The sequence below is a fragment of the Syngnathus scovelli genome, chromosome 3, assembly GCF_024217435.2.
Source record: "Syngnathus scovelli strain Florida chromosome 3, RoL_Ssco_1.2, whole genome shotgun sequence".
NCBI classification, from domain to species: Eukaryota; Metazoa; Chordata; class Actinopteri; order Syngnathiformes; family Syngnathidae; genus Syngnathus; species Syngnathus scovelli.
Window position 1 is genome coordinate 7800292 of NC_090849.1, and position 20612 is coordinate 7820903.

Sequence of the window (20612 nt, forward strand, 5' to 3'; positions counted from 1 at the left end):
AAATTAGAAATTTTGGAATTTTTGGTAGGTGAGAAGTTGTGGAATAGGCAGGCAAAAGATGAACAGTTGAAAATTGGAATGGGTTGAATCGGTTGAAAAATGTAGAAACTAGAGGTGAAAAACGAAATTTCGTGAAATTTTGTCGGAATTTTTAACGTGAAAACGTGAAATTTTTGAATTTGGGAATTTTGGGAATGTCGAGAATCATTCCGAATGTGGTTTGAATGTGCTGAATGAGGTGAATTTAAAAGGGGAATGACGTAAATGTGAAATGTAGAATCTGCCATTGAGAATGAATGGGGAAAAATTTGTCGTAAATTCGCGAATTTTGCGAAATCGGAAAATTTTCGGAACGAGAAAAATGGAAGCGCTCATCTCGTGAATATTTGGAATACGTCAAAAGTGGAACGGAGTGAATCGGATGAATTATGTGGAAGAAGAAGCGGGACAAAAAAGTGTGGAGAATAAAATATAATAATAATAATAATAATAATAGAGAATGGTGTAGAATAACATATGTGTGAAGGCCATCGCCTTCACACAATAATAGAGAATGGTGTAGAATAACATATGTGTGAAGGCCATCGCCTTCACACAATAATAATAATAATAATAAAGTAGAATAACAATGTGTGAAGGCCTTCGCCTTCACACAACTAGAATTGCAATTTCTGGAGAAATTGCGTGTGAAGGCGAAGACCTTCGCACTATTGTTATTCTACTTTAAGCGGGAAGAATAAAAAGGAAATTAAATTATTATGAAATAAATGGGAAAATGACAAAAGTTACAAATGATAAATGATAAAAATGATAAGCGGGAAGAATAAAAAGAAAATTAAATTATTATAAAATAAATGGGAAAATGACAAAAGTTACAAATGATAAATGATAAAAATGATAAGCGGGAAGAATATAAAGGAAATAAAATTATTTACACAATAAATGGGAAAATGACGAGAGTTACAAATGATAAGCGGGAAGAATAAAAAGGTTATTATTAAAATAAATGGTAAAATGACAAGTTACAAATCATAAGCGTAAAAAATAAGAAGCAGTGAATAAAAAGGAAAAAAAACAGTACCAACAGTTGGAATCGAACTCACACGGGGACATGGCTAGAGTTAAGAAGTGCCCACGTTACCACCTGAGCTAATTGGTTCTCTTTTTTAAAGTGGTGGCATTCGCTTAATGTGATGAATGTTCATGTTGAATACGCCATTAAGAATGAATGCGTAATTTTACACCACAAATGTACTAATTATGCAAAAACGATAAATGTTTATGACGAAAAAAACTGCAGCCAGTGTCGTGTGAGTTTGTGTAATGGTGAGACGCCCAATGTGACACATGTAAAATTCGAACCCACGCAGGGAAATGGCTCGTGTTGAAATTGCCATTAAGAATGAATGGGGATTTAAAAGTCACAAATTTGCTAATTACACAAAAACGGTAAATGTTATCAACAAAAAAAATGGTAGCAAGCATGCCATGAATTTTTGGAATGTGTGAAAGTTTGAACGGGGTGAATCGGTTGAAGCATGTAGGACTAGTTAGGTGCCAAAAAAGTGAGAGGAATAAGTTGAATAATAATAATAATAATAATAATAATAATAATAATAAAGTAGAATAACAATGTGTGAAGGCCTTCGCCTTCACACAACTAGAATTTGCAATTCCTGAAGAAATTGCGTGTGAAGGTGAAGAGGTTGAATAAATACTTGGGGAATGTTGCAAAATGATGTTGAAAAGAGTTGAATCGGTTGAAAAATGTAGAAATTACAAGGGAAAAAGGAAATTTGGGAAAATTGGGTGTGAATTTCAAAATTGAAAATTTGGAATTTTGGGTAAGTGGGAAGTTGTGGAATAGGTAGGAAAATGATGAACAGTTGAAAGGTGGAATGGGTTGAATAAGTTGAAAATGTAGAGATTAGAGTAGAAAAACAAAATTGTAGAGAATTTTTGGTAAGTCAAAGTCAAAGTCAAAGTCAAAGTCTCCTTTATTGTCAATAGCTCCGCATGTCAAGACACACAAAGCGATCGAAATTACGTTTCTCACTATCCCAGGGTAACAAGACAGAGTTCACAACGCACATACAAGTAAACAACACAGGAAAAATAAAACAAGAAGATGAACAATAAGAGTGATAGCACGCTAGCCGCTCCCGATCCACAGCAGAGTCCGGAAAGATGACAGTCAACCAGGCCACTGTGAACACGAGCACACAGCAGGCACGCACTGTCCGGTTCGTGGATCTTATCAGGCGAACGCAACCCATCTTGTCGTCCCGCGAACGAACGTACGCCAGTAGAATGGAAGGCACGGCTGGGCGAGGTGGGGTGGCCGCAAGCCTGGCCCGATGTCTCCGCGCTGGCCCCTCTCCCGCTGCCTCGCAGACCCGCTGCCGACGCATCCCAACAATGCTCCAGGACGGAGCAGTCCGAGCTCACGACGCAGTCCAACCGGGGGAGGAAGAGCAGGCCAGTCCGGCGTCGCTCCATGACGAAGCAGTCCGAGCGCCCTTAATCTCTCCGCACCAAAGTCCAGAACGCCATAAAACCCACTTCCGCCGATGTTGAGCAGAACATGCCCGCCGCACTAGTAGCACGACGTATCACACGAGACGAACATACACAAAACTGCCGGACAAACACTCAGTAAACACTCACAAAACACCGAACGGGACAGAGAGTGGCCGCTGCGTGTGCACGCGCCGCCATCTTGCTCTAACAGCGGGAAAAGTGGGAAGTTGTGGAATAGGAAGGCAAAAGAGGAACAGTTGAAAGTTGGAACGAGTTGAATCGGTTAAAAAATGTAGAAGTTAGAGCAAATCTTGAATCCTAATAGAGAATGAATGGGAATTAAAAGAAAAAAAAATTGCACCAAAAGTTTCTGAAATTTGGAACAAAAGGAAAAAAACGGCTTCAGGAGGTTCACTTTTGGGGTTAAAATGTTGAAATGGGTTTAATCGGGCGAAATTTGCAAAAGTTAGCGCAAATGTAGGTATTTAGGGCACTTAATGTTGAAATATGGTCACTTCCGGTTTGATTTGGGTCACTTCCGGTTTGATTAGAGGCACTTCCGGTCTAGCTGAGGTCACTTCCGGTTTATTTGGGGTCACTTCCGGTTTAAAAAGGTCACTTCCGGTTTGATTTGGGGTCACTTCCGGTTTGATTTGGGGTCACTTCCGGTTTACCTGAGGTCACTTCCGGTTCATTTGGGGTCAATTCCGGTTTGATTTGGGGCACTTCCAGTTCATTCTGCGTACATTGGGGCACTTCAGGGTCAATCCAAGATGGCCGCCACTCTGGAAGTGGGGGTCAAGGGTTGAATTGTGGAAGTGGGGGTGAAGGGGGTGAATATGGTAAGCATAAGGTGAACAAAGTGAATAAAGTTGGAATGGGTTGAATCGGTTGAAAAATGTAAAAATTAGAAGGGAAAAACTAAATTTTGGGAAAATTTGGTGTGAATTTCAAAATTGAAAATTTGGAAATTTTGCTAAGTGGGAAGGTGTGGAATAGGTAGGCAAAAGATGAACAGTTGAAAGTTGGAACAAGTTGAATCGGTGGAAAAATGTAGAAACTAGAAGTGAAAAACTAAATTTTGTGCAATTTTGCAAAATTTTGTGCAAATTTTAAAAGTGAAAACGTGAAATTTTTGAATTTGGCAAGTTTGGGAATGTCCCCAATGTGATTTGAATGTGTTGAAATAAGTGAATTTCAAACTGGAACAACAAAAATGTGAAATGTTGAATCTGCCATTAAGAATGAATGGGGAAAAAAATGCCACAAAATCGTGAATTTTGTGAAGACGGAAAATTTTTCGAACAAAAAAAATGTAAGCAGCCGTGTCATGAATATTTGGAATAAGTGAAAAGTGGAACGGAGTGAATCGGTTGAAGTATGTGGAAGGAGTTAAGCGTCAAAAAAGTGAGCGGAATAAGTAGAATAATAATAATAACTAGAATTTGCAATTCCTGAAGAAATTGCGTGTGAAGGTGAAGAGGTTGAATAAATACTTGGGGAATGTTGCAGAATGATGTTGAAAAGAGTTGAATCGGTTGAAAAATGTAGAAATTACAAGGGAAAAAGGAAATTTGGGAAAATTGGGTGTGAGTTACAAAATTGAAAATTTGGAATTTTGGGTAAGTGGGAAGTTGTGGAATAGGTAGGAAAATGATGAACAGTTGAAAGGTCGAATGGGTTGAATAAGTTGAAAAATGTAGAAATTAGATTAGAAAAACAAAATTGTAGAGAATTTTTGGTAAGTGGGTAGTTGTGGAATAGGAAGGCAAAAGAAGAACAGTTCAAAGTTGGAACAAGTTGAATCGGTTAAAAAATGTAGAAGTTAGAGCAAATCTTGAATCCTAATAGAGAATGAATGGGAATTAAAAGAAAAAAAATTGCACCAAAATTTTTTGAAATTTGGAACAAAAGGAAAAAAACAGCTTTAGGAGGTTCACTTTTGGGGTTAAAATGTTGAAATGGGTTTAATCGGGCAAAATTTGCAAAAGTTAGCGCAAATGTAGGTATTTAGGGCACTTAATGTTGAAATATGGTCACTTCCGGTTTGATTTGGGTCACTTCCGGTCTATTTGGGTCACTTCCGGTTTGATTAGAGGCACTTCCGGTCTAGCTGAGGTCACTTCCGGTTTATTTGGGGTCACTTCCGGTTTAAAAAGGTCACTTCCGGTTTGATTTGGGGTCACTTCCGGTTTGATTTGGGGTCACTTCCGGTTTACCTGAGGTCACTTCCGGTTCATTTGGGGTCAATTCCGGTTTGATTTGGGGCACTTCCAGTTCATTCCGGGTTCATTGGGGCACTTCAGGGTCAATCCAAGATGGCCGCCACTCTGGAAGTGGGGGTCAAGGGTTGAATTGTGGAAGTGGGGGTGAAGGGGGTGAATATGGTAAGCATAAGGTGAACAAAGTGAATAAAGTTGGAATGGGTTGAATCGGTTGAAAAATGTAGAAATTAGAAGGGAAAAACTAAATTTTGGGAAAATTTGGTGTGAATTTCAAAATTGAAAATTTGGAAATTTTGCTAAGTGGGAAGGTGTGGAATAGGTAGGCAAAAGATGAACAGTTGAAAGTTGGAACGAGTTGAATCGGTGGGAAAATGTAGAAACTAGAAGTGAAAAACTAAATTTTGTGAAATTTTGCAAAATTTTGTGCAAATTTTAAAAGTGAAAACGTGAAATTTTTGAATTTGGCAAGTTTGGGAATGTCCCCAATGTGATTTGAATGTGTTGAAATAAGTGAATTTCAAACTGGAACAACAAAAATGTGAAATGTTGAATCTGCCATTAAGAATGAATGGGGAAAAAAATGCCACAAAATCGTGAATTTTGTGAAAACGGAAAATTTTTCGAACAAAAAAAATGTAAGCAGCCGTGTCATGAATATTTGGAATAAGTGAAAAGTGGAACGGAGTGAATCGGTTGAAGTATGTGGAAGGAGTTAAGCGTCAAAAAAGTGAGCGGAATAAGTAGAATAATAATAATAACTAGAATTTGCAATTCCTGAAGAAATTGCGTGTGAAGGTGAAGAGGTTGAATAAATACTTGGGGAATGTTGCAGAATGATGTTGAAAAGAGTTGAATCGGTTGAAAAATGTAGAAATTACAAGGGAAAAAGGAAATTTGGGAAAATTCGGTGTGAATTTCAAAATTGAAAATTTGGAATTTTGGGTAAGTGGGAAGTTGTGGAATAGGTAGGAAAATGATGAACAGTTGAAAGGTGGAATGGGTTGAATAAGTTGAAAATGTAGAAATTAGAGTAGAAAAACAAAATTGTAGAGAATTTTTGGTAAGTGGGAAGTTGTGGAATAGGAAGGCAAAAGATGAACAGTTGAAAGTTGGAACAAATTGAATCGGTTAAAAATTGTAGAAGTTAGACCAAATCTTGAATCCTAATAGAGAATGAATGGGAATTAAAAGAAAAAAAAATTGCACCAAAAGTTTCTGAAATTTGGAACAAAAGGAAAAAAACGGCTTCAGGAGGTTCACTTTTAGGGTTAAAATGTTGAAATGGGTTTAATCGGGCGAAATTTGCAAAAGTTAGCGCAAATGTAGGTATTTAGGGCACTTAATGTTGAAATATGGTCACTTCCGGTTTGATTTGGGTCACTTCCGGTTTGATTAGAGGCACTTCCGGTCTAGCTGAGGTCACTTCCGGTTTATTTGGGGTCACTTCCGGTTTAAAAAGGTCACTTCCGGTTGAAAAAGGTCACTTCCGGTTTGATTTGGGGTCACTTCCGGTTTGATTTGGGGTCACTTCCGGTTTACCTGAGGTCACTTCCGGTTCATTTGGGGTCAATTCCGGTTTGATTTGGGGCACTTCCAGTTCATTCTGCGTACATTGGGGCACTTCAGGGTCAATCCAAGATGGCCGCCACTCTGGAAGTGGGGGTCAAGGGTTGAATTGTGGAAGTGGGGGTGAAGGGGGTGAATATGGTAAGCATAAGGTGAACAAAGTGAATAAAGTTGGAATTGGTTGAATCGGTTGAAAAATGTAGAAATTAGAAGGGAAAAACTAAATTTTTGGAAAATTTGGTGTCAATTTCAAAATTGAAAATTTGGAAATTTTGCTAAGTGGGAAGGTGTGGAATAGGTAGGCAAAAGATAAACAGTTGAAAGTTGGAACGAGTAAAATCGGCGGAAAAATGTAGAAATTAGAAGTGAAAAACTGAATTTAGCGAAATTTTGCAAAATTTTGTGCAAATTTTAAAAGTGAAAACGTGAAATTTTTGAATTTGGCAAGTTTGGGAATGTCCCCAATGTGATTTGAATGTGTTGAAATAAGTGAATTTCAAACTGGAACAACAAAAATGTGAAATGTTGAATCTGCCATTAAGAATGAATGGGGAAAAAATTGCCATAAAATCGTGAATTTTGTGAAAACGGAAAATTTTTTGAACGAAAAAAATGTAAGCACCTATGTCATGAATATTTGGAATAAGTGAAAAGTGGAACGGAGTCAATCGGTTGAAGTATGTGGAAGTAGTTAACGGACAAAAAAGTGAGCGGAATAAGTAGAATAATAATAATAACTAGAATTTGCAATTCCTGAAGAAATTGCGTGTGAAGGTGAAGAGGTTGAATAAATACTTGGGGAATGTTGCAGAATGATGTTGAAAAGAGTTGAATCGGTTGAAAAATGTAGAAATTACAAGGGAAAAAGGAAATTTGGGAAAATTGGGTGTGAATTTCAAAATTGAAAATTTGGAATTTTGGGTAAGTGGGAAGTTGTGGAATAGGTAGGAAAATGATGAACAGTTGAAAGGTGGAATGGGTTGAATAAGTTGAAAATGTAGAAATTAGAGTAGAAAAACAAAATTGTAGAGAATTTTTGGTAAGTGGGAAGTTGTGGAATAGGAAGGCAAAAGAGGAACAGTTGAAAGTTGGAACGAGTTGAATCAGTTAAAAAATGTAGAAGTTAGAGCAAATCTTGAATCCTAATAGAGAATGAATGGGAATTAAAAGAAAAAAAATTGCGCCAAAAGTTTTAGAAATTTGGAACATAAGGAAGAAAAATGGCTTCAGGAGGTTCACTTTTGGGGTTAAAATGTTGAAACGGGTTTAATCGGGAAAAATTTGCAAAAGTTAGCGCAAATGTAGCTATTTAGGGCACTTAATGTCTAAATATGGTCACTTCCGGTTTGATTTAGGTCACTTCCGGTCTATTTGGGTCGCTTCCGGTTTGATTAGAGGAACTTCATGTCTAGCTGAGGTCACTTCCGGTTTATTTAGGTCACATCCGGTTGAAAAAGGTCACTTCCGGTTTGATTTGGGGTCACTTCCGGTTTGATTTGTGGTCACTTCCGGTTCATTTGGGGTCAATTCCGGTTTGATATGGGGCACTTCCGGTTCATTCCGAGTTCATTGGGGCACTTCAGGGTCAATCCAAGATGGCCGCCACTCTGGAAGTGGGGGTCAAGGGTTGAATTGTGGAAGTGGGGGTGAAGGGGGTGAATATGGTAAGCATAAGGTGAACAAAGTGAATAAAGTTGGAATGGGTTGAATCGGTTGAAAAATGTAGAAATTAGAAGGGAAAAACTAAATTTTGGGAAAATTTGGTGTGAATTTCAAAATTGAAAATTTGGAAATTTTGGTAAGTGGGAAGGTGTGGAATAGGTAGGCAAAAGATGAACAGTTGAAAGTTGGAACGAGTTGAATCGGTGGAAAAATTTAGAAATTAGAAGTGAAAAACTAAATTTTGTGAAATTTTGCAAAATTTTGTGCAAATTTTAAAAGTGAAAACGTGAAATTTTCTAATTTGGCAAGTTTGGGAATGTCCCCAATGTGATTTGAATGTGTTGAATTAAGTGAATTTCAAACTGGAGCAACATAAATGTGAAATGTTGAATCTGCCATTAAGAATGAATGGGGAAGAATTTGCCGGAATTTTGTGAATTTTGCGAAAACGGAAAATTTTTTGAACGAAAAAAATGTAAGCACCCGTGTCATGAATATTTGGAATCAGTGAAAAGTGGAATGGAGTGAATCGGTTGAAGTATGTGGAAGTAGTTAACGGACAAAAAAGTGAGCGGAATAAGTAGAATAATAATAATAATAAAGGACAGCAATAACAATAGTGTGAAGGTCTTCACCTTCACACTAATAAAGGACAGCAATAACAATAGTGTGAAGGTCTTCACCTTCACACTAATAATAAAGGACAGCAATAACAATAGTGTGAAGGTCTTCACCTTCACACTAATAATAATAATAAAGGACAGCAATAACAATAGTGTGAAGGTCTTCACCTTCACACTAATAAAGGACAGCAATAACAATAGTGTGAAGGTCTTCACCTTCACACTAACTAGAATTTGCAATTCCTGAAGAAATTGCGTGTGAAGGTGAAGAGGTTGAATAAATACTTGGGGAATGTTGCAGAATGATGTTGAAAAGAGTTGAATCGGTTGAAAAATGTAGAAATTACAAGGGAAAAAGGAAATTTGGGAAAATTGGGTGTGAATTTCAAAATAGAAAATTTGGAATTTTGGGTAAGTGGGAAGTTGTGGAATAGGTAGGAAAATGATGAACAGTTGAAAGGTGAAATGGGTTGAATAAGTTGTAAATGTAGAAATTAGAGTAGAAAAACAAAATTGTAGAGAATTTTTGGTAAGTGGGAAGTTGTGGAATAGGAAGGCAAAAGAGGAACAGTTGAAAGTTGGAACGAGTTGAATCGGTTAAAAAATGTAGAAGTTAGAGCAAATCTTGAATCCTAATAGAGAATGAATGGGAATTAAAAGAAAAAAAAATTGCACCAAAAGTTTCTGAAATTTGGAACAAAAGGAAAGAAACGGCTTCAGGAGGTTCACTTTTGGGGTTAAAATGTTGAAATGGGTTTAATCGGGCAGAATTTGCAAAAGTTAGCGCAAATGCAGGTATTTAGGGCACTTAATGTTGAAATATGGTCATTTCCGGTTTGATTTGGGTCACTTCCGGTTTGATTAGAGGCACTTCCGGTCTAGCTGAGGTCACTTCCGGTTTATTTGGGGTCACTTCCGGTTGAAAAAGGTCACTTCCGGTTGAAAAAGGTCACTTCCGGTTTGATTTGGGGTCACTTCCGGTTTGATTTGGGGTCACTTCCGGTTTACCTGAGGTCACTTCCGGTTCATTTGGGGTCAATCCCGGTTTGATTTGGGGCACTTCCAGTTCATTCCGGGTTCATTGGGGCACTTCAGGGTCAATCCAAGATGGCCGCCACTCTGGAAGTGGGGGTCAAGGGTTGAATTGTGGAAGTGGGGGTGAAGGGGGTGAATATGGTAAGCATAAGGTGAACAAAGTGAATAAAGTTGGAATGGGTTGAATCGGTTGAAAAATGTAGAAATTAGAAGGGAAAAACTAAATTTTGGGAAAATTTGGTGTGAATTTCAAAATTGAAAATTTGGAAATTTTGCTAAGTGGGAAGGTGTGGAATAGGTAGGCAAAAGATGAACAGTTGAAAGTTGGAACGAGTTGAATCGGTGGAAAAATGTAGAAACTAGAAGTGAAAAACTAAATTTTGTGAAATTTTGCAAAATTTTGTGCAAATTTTAAAAGTGAAAACGTGAAATTTTTGAATTTGGCAAGTTTGGGAATGTCCCCAATGTGATTTGAATGTGTTGAAATAAGTGAATTTCAAACTGGAACAACAAAAATGTGAAATGTTGAATCTGCCATTAAGAATGAATGGGGAAAAAAATGCCACAAAATCGTGAATTTTGTGAAAACGGAAAATTTTTCGAACAAAAAAAATGTAAGCAGCCGTGTCATGAATATTTGGAATAAGTGAAAAGTGGAACGGAGTGAATCGGTTGAAGTATGTGGAAGGAGTTAAGCGTCAAAAAAGTGAGCGGAATAAGTAGAATAATAATAATAAAGGACAGCAATAACAATAGTGTGAAGGTCTTCACCTTCACACTAACTAGAATTTGCAATTCCTGAAGATATTGCGTGTGAAGGTGAAGAGGTTGAATAAATACTTGGGGAATGTTGCAGAATGATGTTGAAAAGAGTTGAATCGGTTGAAAAATGTAGAAATTACAAGGGAAAAAGGAAATTTGGGAAAATTGGGTGTGAGTTACAAAATTGAAAATTTGGAATTTTGGGTAAGTGGGAAGTTGTGGAATAGGTAGGAAAATGATGAACAGTTGAAAGGTCGAATGGGTTGAATAAGTTGAAAAATGTAGAAATTAGATTAGAAAAACAAAATTGTAGAGAATTTTTGGTAAGTGGGTAGTTGTGGAATAGGAAGGCAAAAGAAGAACAGTTCAAAGTTGGAACAAGTTGAATCGGTTAAAAAATGTAGAAGTTAGAGCAAATCTTGAATCCTAATAGAGAATGAATGGGAATTAAAAGAAAAAAAAATTGCACCAAAAGTTTCTGAAATTTGGAACAAAAGGAAAGAAACGGCTTCAGGAGGTTCACTTTTGGGGTTAAAATGTTGAAATGGGTTTAATCGGGCAAAATTTGCAAAAGTTAGCGCAAATGTAGGTAATTAGGGCACTTAATGTTGAAATATGGTCATTTCCGGTTTGATTTGGGTCACTTCCGGTTTGCTTAGAGGCACTTCCGGTCTAGCTGAGGTCACTTCCGGTTTATTTGGGGTCACTTCCGGTTTAAAAAGGTCACTTCCGGTTTGATTTGGGGTCACTTCCGGTTTGATTTGGGGTCACTTCCGGTTTACCTGAGGTCACTTCCGGTTCATTTGGGGTCACTTCCGGTTTGATTTGGGTCACTTCCGGTTTGATTAGAGGCACTTCCGGTCTATTTAGGTCACTTCCGGTTTGATTAGAGGCACTTCCGGTCCAGCTGAGGTCACTTCCGGTTTATTTGGGGTCACTTCCGGTTTAAAAAGGTCACTTCCGGTTTGATTTGGGGTCACTTCCGGTTTGATTTGGGGTCACTTCCGGTTTACCTGAGGTCACTTCCGGTTCATTTGGGGTCAATTCCGGTTTGATTTGGGACACTTCCAGTTCATTCCGGGTTCATTGGGGCACTTCAGGGTCAATCCAAGATGGCCGCCACTCTGGAAGTGGGGGTCAAGGGTTGAATTGTGGAAGTGGGGGTGAAGGGGGTGAATATGGTAAGCATAAGGTGAACAAAGTGAATAAAGTTGGAATGGGTTGAATCGGTTGAAAAATGTAGAAATTAGAAGGGAAAAACTAAATTTTGGGAAAATTTGGTGTGAATTTCAAAATTGAAAATTTGGAAATTTTGCTAAGTGGGAAGGTGTGGAATAGGTAGGCAAAAGATGAACAGTTGAAAGTTGGAACGAGTTGAATCGGTGGAAAAATGTAGAAACTAGAAGTGAAAAACTAAATTTTGTGAAATTTTGCAAAATTTTGTGCAAATTTTAAAAGTGAAAACGTGAAATTTTTGAATTTGGCAAGTTTGGGAATGTCCCCAATGTGATTTGAATGTGTTGAAATAAGTGAATTTCAAACTGGAACAACAAAAATGTGAAATGTTGAATCTGCCATTAAGAATGAATGGGGAAAAAAATGCCACAAAATCGTGAATTTTGTGAAAACGGAAAATTTTTCGAACAAAAAAAATGTAAGCAGCCGTGTCATGAATATTTGGAATAAGTGAAAAGTGGAACGGAGTGAATCGGTTGAAGTATGTGGAAGGAGTTAAGCGTAAAAAAAGTGAGCGGAATAAGTAGAATAATAATAATAATAATAATAATAATAAAGGACAGCAATAACAATAGTGTGAAGGTCTTCACCTTCACACTAATAAAGTAGAATAACAATGTGTGAAGGCCTTCGCCTTCACACAATAATAATAATAAAGGACAGCAATAACAATAGTGTGAAGGTCTTCACCTTCACACTAATAAAGGACAGCAATAACAATAGTGTGAAGGTCTTCACCTTCACACTAATAATAAAGTAGAACTAGCAATCTGCAATTCCTGGAGAAATTGCGTGTGTGAAGGCGAAGACCTTCACACTATTGTTATTCTGCTTTTTTCGAAAATAAATTCCGCCCACTGTAAAATTCGAACCCACGCGGGAAAATGGCTCGTGTTGAATTCCCCATTAAGAATGAATGGGGATTTAAAAGTCACAAATTTGCTAATTACACAAAAACGGTAAATGTTATCAACAAAAAAAATGGTAGCAAGCATGCCATGAATTTTTTGAATGTGTGAAAGTTATAACGGGGTTAATCGGTTGAAGCATGTAGGACTAGTTAGGTGCCAAAAAATGGGGAGGAATAAGTTGAATAATAATAATAACTAGAATTGCAATTTCTGGAGAAATTGCGTGTGAAGGCGAAGACCTTCGCACTATTGTTATTCTACTTTAAGCGGGAAGAATAAAAAGGAAATTAAATTATTATAAAATAAATGGGAAAATGACAAAAGTTATAAATGATAAATGATAAAAATGATAAGCGGGAAGAATATAAAGGAAATTAAATTATTTATACAATAAATGGGAAAATGACGAGAGTTACAAATGATAAGCGGGAAGAATAAAAAGGTTATTATTAAAATAAATGGTAAAATGACAAGTTACAAATCATAAGCGTAAAAAATAAGAAGCAGTGAATAAAAAGGAAAAAAACAGTACCCACAGTTGGAATCGAACTCACACAGGGACATGTCTAGAGTTAAGAAGTGCCCACGTTACCACCTGAGCTAATTGGTTTTCTCTTTTAAGGTGGTGAAATTCGCTTAATGTGATGAATGTTCATGTTGAATACGCCATTAAGAATGAATGTGTAATTTTGCACCACAAATGTACTAATTATGCAAAAACGATAAATGTTTATGACGAAAAAAACCGCAGCCAGTGTCGTGTGAGTTTGTGTAATGGTGAGACGCCCAATGTGACACATGTAAAATTCGAACCCACGCAGGGAAATGGCTCGTGTTGAAACTGCCATTAAGAATGAATGGGGAATTATAAGTCACAAATTTGCTAATTACACAAAAACGGTAAACGTTAAGAACAAAAAAAATGGTAGCAAGCATGACATGAATTTTTGGAATGTGTGAAAGTTTGAACGGGGTGAATCGGTTGAAGCATGTAGGACTAGTTAGGTGCCAAAAAAGTGGGCGGAATAAGTTGTTTAATAATAATAATAATAATAATAATAATAATAATAATAATAATAATAAAGTAGAATAACAATGTGTGAAGGCCTTCGCCTTCACACAACTAGAATTGCAATTTCTGGAGAAATTGCGTGTGAAGGCGAAGACCTTCGCACTATTGTTATTCTACTTTAAGCGGGAAGAATAAAAAGGAAATTAAATTATTATAAAATAAATGGGAAAATGACAAAAGTTATTAATGATAAATGATAAAAATGATAAGCGGGAAGAATATAAAGGAAATTAAATTATTTATACAATAAATGGGAAAATGACGAGAGTTACAAATGATAAGCGGGAAGAATAAAAAGGTTATTATTAAAATAAATGGTAAAATGACAAGTTACAAATCATAAGCGTAAAAAATAAGAAGCAGTGAATAAAAAGGAAAAAAAACAGTACCCACAGTTGGAATCGAACTCACACAGGGACATGTCTAAAGTTAAGAAGTGCCCACGTTACCACCTGAGCTAATTGGTTTTCTCTTTTAAGGTGGTGGAATTCGCTTAATGTGATAAATGTTCATGTTGAATACGCCATTAAGAATGAATGTGTAATTTTGCACCACAAATGTACTAATTATGCAAAAACGATAAATGTTTATGACGAAAAAAACTGCAGCCAGTGTCGTGTGAGTTTGTGTAATGGTGAGACGCCCAATGTGACACATGTAAAATTCAAACCCACGCAGGGAAATGGCTCGTGTTGAAACTGCCATTAAGAATGAATGGGGAATTATAAGTCACAAATTTGCTAATTACACAAAAACGGTAAACGTTAAGAACAAAAAAAATGGTAGCAAGCATGACATGAATTTTTGGAATGTGTGAAAGTTTGAACGGGGTGAATCGGTTGAAGCATGTAGGACTAGTTAGGTGCCAAAAAAGTGGGCGGAATAAGTTGTTTAATAATAATAATAATAATAATAATAATAATAATAATAATAATAAAGTAGAATAACAATGTGTGAAGGCCTTCGCCTTCACACAACTAGAATTGCAATTTCTGGAGAAATTGCGTGTGAAGGCGAAGGCAAATGTTAAAAATGATAGGCGGGAAGAAAAAAAGGAAAATAAATCATGAAAATATAAATGGGAAAATGACGAGTTACAAACGATAAGCATCAAAAATGATAAGCGGGAAGAATAAAAAGGAAAATAAATTATTATAAAATGAATGGGAAAATGACGAGAGTTACAAATGATAAACGGGAAGAATAAAAAGGAAAATAAATATTATAAAATGGAAAAATGACGACTTACAAAGCGTTAAAAATAAGCAGTGAATAAAAAGGAAAAAAGAAATTGCACCCAGTAGGAATGGAACTCACACGGGGAAGCGCTACGTGCTGAGAAACGCCCACCCCATCAACTGCGCTAACGGCGTCTTTCCGTTGAGGGGGTGAAAGTTGGTTAATGTGATGAATGTCCGAGTTGAATGGGCTAATGAATGCGTAATTTTATACCACAAATGTACTAATTATGCAAACACGGTAAATATTTAGAACACCCAAAACTGCATTAAGTTTTGTGACATGTGAAATTTGAAACCTCGCATGAAGATGGCTCGTGTTGAAATTGCCATTCAGAATGAATGGCCACATATTGAATAAGCCACATATTGAATAAGCCACATATTTGCCAATGACACAAAAACAGTGAATTTCATGAACAAAAAATGCCAAGAATAAATGCATAATGTTATACCACAAATGTACTAATTATGCAAAAACGTTCAATGTTTAGAACAAAAAATACTACAAACTCTGGCAGAAATCGATGCTTTTGACAAAATAATGCAGTCAAATATTTAAGTCAAGTCAAGTTTATTTGTATAGCCCTAAATCACAAAGAGTCTCAAAGGGCTTCACATAGCCAAAAATTAACAATTATTCTCAAAGCATCCCCTGATCATAAGCTCCCAAAAGGGCAAGGAAAAACTCAAAAAAACCCTGCCAGGGCAAAATGAGAAACCTTGAGAAGGGACCACAGATGGAAGGATCCCCCTTTCAGGATCACCAGGTTGTAATGGATGCAGAGAGGGCGCAAGTAATACATAATATGAAAATCAATGAAAAAATGGATGTCGGCGGTGCCCTCGATTGTCCTGGCAGTGTCTTCAAGGAGGTTGAGCAGCAGTTTCTTCATCTTGAATTGATCCCCGAGAATCCAGCTAGCCGCTATCAGCTTTTGCGCCACCTAACCCCCTCCCCAGCCAGGGAGGGGGTGGGCAGAGAGAACACAAACTCCGGCCAAATCGGCCACTCCAAGTTAGTTAAAGGCCATCTCATAGAAATGTGTCTTTAAACGTGTCTTAAATGTTGTAAAAGTGGCACAAAGAGCTATGCTTTCAAACAGAAAACTTAGTCTTCCCAATGAAAAGTGCAACTGCACCCCACCCACCCCTAACTCTGACAGAAACCAATTGGGCAAATGGACAGCATTGGCAAAATAAAATCTTTATTGACATATTTGAACTACTTCACCCTGTGAATAAATGAGTTGCAGTAAGAGTCCACCTTGTGGTATTGTAGGCAGCTCAGAAAAAGTGTTGCTCCACACACTCATGGCAATTTTTGTCTCAACCCCCTCCCCATCCACCAACATAACCTCTCCCTCTTCGACCATCAGCCCTATGGCCACCAAATCGACAGTTGCATTGTAGACCTAGTGAATAAAAACACAATTAGGTTTACTCAGGTGAAAACTGACAACAATTATATAACTCAAAGGTTACAAATAAGTCTATAAACCTAAGGTCAATTCATTACAGTCACACCCAGCAATTACTAATTCACAAGGTGTCCATAAAATCCTTCCATTATATGTACCGTTTTGTCCCCACCAGGGGGGGTGTTTGCAAACAGGCTGGTCACAAGTCAACAGCATTTCTCATAAAGTTGTAAAATTTGAAGGAGATTGTATGGAAAGCCGGCATTCATAGTATTATACTCATTCATTCAAAACAACCTAAACTGATAACATTCCTTTTCCATTTTAAAGATTTTTCTTTACTCACCGATATCTTAGAATATTGTGTGGTGTTGAGCGACAGGCCAAATTCGTTCGTCACGGCACGAACGTGCGTGAAGGTGTAAAAGGCCCCAACCTTGATCGGGGTCAAGTTCGCCTCCCTCCACACAGCCACTCGTACGACATCTTCATTCTGCAATGGTTTAAAACCAAATATTACTTCAGTATGCATGCGTGAAGTGGAATAACAGTAAATCGACAGGTTGCTTACCTGTTTTAAGTATACGATGCTCAATGGCACCAACCGAGCCCCACGTACAGAAACCATTCTTCTTGCCTGTTTCTAATTTGGAACAAACAGAAATACAATTGTGTTATCCTGCAATGTTTAATGGTAGAAAACAAGTTTTTATTTTTAGTAGTTCTAAATAGATATTTAACATGCATGCGTGCGTGAAGTAAACTTACACTTTCGACCTGTCCCTCGATGTCTACCAGCCCCTCAGGAGGGTTTCTGATCACCTCCCTGACAGACATTGGCAACGATGGGGGGAAAATGAGCTTGAGGGCCTCAGCCCTCAAAGCATCGCTGATCTCCACTTCCGCCCCCATATATATCTTGCTTGTCTTTTGACATAGAAGAACGTTCGGGTTTCCCGGCTCCGCCATGAAATGGACAAACACGTAACTGTTGCCCTCTGTGACTTGGCACGCCAGATTACTGAAAATAGTCATCTTGAAAGCGGCTGTACCATCACAGAGGGCAACAGTTACATTCTGGTAATGCCCATCCATCTCACAGCCCATAGCACCCATCTTCCACCCTCTGGCCCGAAGGTCATTCCGCACACCGACCACTTGCGCTTTAATGACTTTATTGTTCATTCTGAAAGATAAAGTGCCAAATGATAATGATCAGAATTTTTTCAGATAATTTGTTTTATATACACATTTCCATTTCATTCCAAGTCTGTGAAGAAAATTTCAAAAAATGCAACAAATTGCAAAACGGATGACCGAAAGCGGCCAAGCAACTTGAAATGTTGCTTGTATTTGTAGCATGTGATTTTGCTAATCTTCCTTTGTTTGTTTGTGTAACCACTTTGACTTTAAACCACAAATGTGTCCAATTGCAAGCACATGGGTATGGTGGTGGCCATTTTGTCCCATTGTGCACACATGGACGGCCAATTTCCCATGTGCAAAAGCGTTGCGCGCAGACTTTGAACGGTCTTCTTATGATAGAGCATTTATTTTCACAGGTAAAACAATATAGCAGATTTAAAAGTGCCACCTATGCTTGTTTTACAACTTATTTTCACTTCCATGTATCTGATGGCGTTAATTCATTGCAAGTTTATCAGAATGTACCTCAGAAAAAGAGCATTGCAACAACAGGACAATATTTTTTCCAAGTATAGTAAATGAACAGCAGAATCACAGAATCCTTGATTAACTTCCACTCAGTTTGTAAACGATATTTTGCACACCAACACATCAGTCTAGGTTAAAGAAATAATAATAAACGAACTATGCACATGTCTGTGTTTACCAAAGATGTTGATCAAAAATCAAATTTCAAGTTGGAGGAGAGATACCTGACAAAACCACTTACCTCTCTCTTCAGGTTTGCTGTAACGAGGTCGCCACCCGCTTTTATGCATGGTGGAGTAAAAAAAAAAAAAAGCTGTTTGGGCATAGCATCACAACTTTATTAGTTACACAGATAGATAAATAGATAAATAGATAGATCTTTATTGTCATTGTCACATGTACAATAAAAATCCCAAACGATCAGTGCATCTGCTAAAAATAGTTAAAAAAAAAAAAAAAAAGCTTCAAAGATTATATAAACTAAAATCAGCACTAATCCTTCAGCTCAGTGGCCTAGTGGTAGAGTGTCCAACCTGAAACTGGAAGGTTGTGAGATCAAAACTCAGCCACGTCACACCAAAGACTAGTAGCCCGTTTCAGCCCATAGTCTATATATAGATGCCCATAGTCTATATATAGATGCTCCAATTTTTACTTTTAGGGAACAATTATCATATAATGGTTATTGACTGATGTGCGGTCAGTGTGGAGTCTGCGCCTGACAAAATTCCCGGACGCCAGGCCTCTCGCCGCCCCCACGATTGTCGTTGGAAAGCGCAAATCAGAAGCTGGACTTCGTCCTTTCTGATGTATATCCTCACCTTGTTCGAGAGACCAGGTGACTGACTCAAACTTCCAGCTCACCATCGGAGAATTGAAGCGCGTGTTGGGGATCTTGGTGCTCTCGGGTTACCACTCTCTCCCCAGTCGCCGACACTACTGGAGCACAGATGAAGATCTCCAGTGCGCCCTCGTCGCTGGGGCCATATCACGCAACAGGTTCGAGGAGATCATCCGCTACATTCACTGCGCCGACAACGCGCACCTGAACCTCAGCGACCGGATGACAAAGCTGCGTCCCATGATGGACATCCTCAACGCTGGGTTCAGGGAGGCGTATCCAATGCAATGTTGATGTGGACGAGGCAATGATTGAATACTTTGGGAGACACCAAATCTTGTCTGTCGTGTACGACACGGCAAACAAGATTGCGGTCACTCGGTGGAAGGATAACGCCGTGGTCACCATCGCCTCCACCCTCGCCGCCGAGCATCCTCTGCAGAAGGCGTCACGCTGGTCAGCGAAGGAGAAGAAGAAGGTGGCAGTGGACCAGCCATTTGTTGTCCAGCTGTACAACCGCAGCATGGGCGGCACGGAGCGCGCCGACCAGAGCATCGGGCTCTACCGCATCAACATGTGCCGGAAGAAGTGGTGGTGGCCAATATTCATCTGGATGCTGGACGCGGCCGTCCTCAATGCATGGGTGCTGCACCGGCTGGATGAGCACGCCGGGATATCTCATCTTAACTTCCGACGCGAGGTGGCCCGAACTCTGCTTGCAGCACCAGGTGTCACTCGAGCTCGGAGAGTGGGCAGACCGCGCCTGTGTGCAGTTGCCGATGACTCCCGCTTTGACGGCATGGAGCACTGGCCGGAAGTGGCGGAGCAAGGCCGAAAGTGCGTACTGCGGACTTGCAAGTCACGTCCGTCCAGTGCGTGCTCCAAGTGCTGCGTGGCACTATGAATGATGTGTTTCCGTGGTTACCACCAGCCGGAACAGAATGTGTGAGAAGCACTGGTCGCGTGATCCGTTTTCTGACCAGAAGTGGCGGCGCAAGGCTGAGCATGATCACTGCTGGGTTACAAATCACGGCCGTCCACTGCGTTTATGGTACCGCAATCTTCAGTCCACTGCACTTATTGTACCATGGTTTTGTACCGTTTTCCCTGAAAGTTTGTTGCAAATACATACGGCTATGAAAGCCAACTTGTGTTCATAGAAACTTCGCCATTTTCTTAAGACTGGTACCCTGGGGATGACGGCCGCTGTTGACTGGAGACGTTGCACATGCATGCCCATTGAAACTTGCGGAAATGGTCCCTTTCATGTTGCAGACAGCTGTTACGTGTGAAACACAACTAACTCTGAACATTCAAATAAATTACATCATGTTACACTTGTAAATTGTCAGAATGCTCCAATTTTTGTGCACGTATCAGCCCATAGTCTATATATATAGATGCCGCATCTCGTGTAGGCGACGTCATAACCAAAAAAGCGCGGCATATTCGTACTTAGGGAGACCTAAGGACCAAGAAAATATGCACCTTTTTAGGAAAAAAAATGTGGGTAGATCCGGGTTAAAATAGGACCCATTGCCGTAAACCAGGGGTGTCCAAGTCCAGTCCTCGAGGGCCGCATTCCTACATGTTTTCCAAGTTTCCCTCGTTAAGCACTCCTGATTCAAATGATCAGTTCATCCTCACGTTCTGCAGGAGCCTGATCATTGAATCAAGTGTGTTTAACGAGGGAAACTTGGAAAACATGGAGGGATGCGGCCCTCGAGGACTGGACTTTGACACCCCTGCTGTAAACAATCACAGCAATGTGAATAATATCCAGAAGTAGGAAATAAATAATAACAGAGGCTGTGATTTACCGAAGT

General features: G+C 38.8%; 1 protein-coding gene across 12 annotated transcripts in view; it reads left to right on the forward strand.

Annotated features, from left to right (window-relative positions):
• The window catches only part of LOC137840170 (piggyBac transposable element-derived protein 3-like), a 74175-nt gene extending 53844 nt beyond the window's left edge, over positions 1-20331 (forward strand). For 4 of the 12 annotated variants that reach the window (XM_068650246.1, XM_068650247.1, XM_068650244.1 and 1 more), the window contains one exon: positions 3996-20331. In XM_068650246.1, the coding sequence (XP_068506347.1) occupies positions 19094-19690 (597 nt within the window). In that variant the 5' untranslated portion in view covers positions 3996-19093 and the 3' untranslated portion in view covers positions 19691-20331. The remainder of the gene's footprint in view (positions 1-3995) is intronic. The other 8 variants (XM_068650254.1, XM_068650245.1, XM_068650249.1 and 5 more) reach the window with 8 other exon arrangements.
• The last annotated feature ends 281 nt before the right edge of the window (positions 20332-20612 follow it).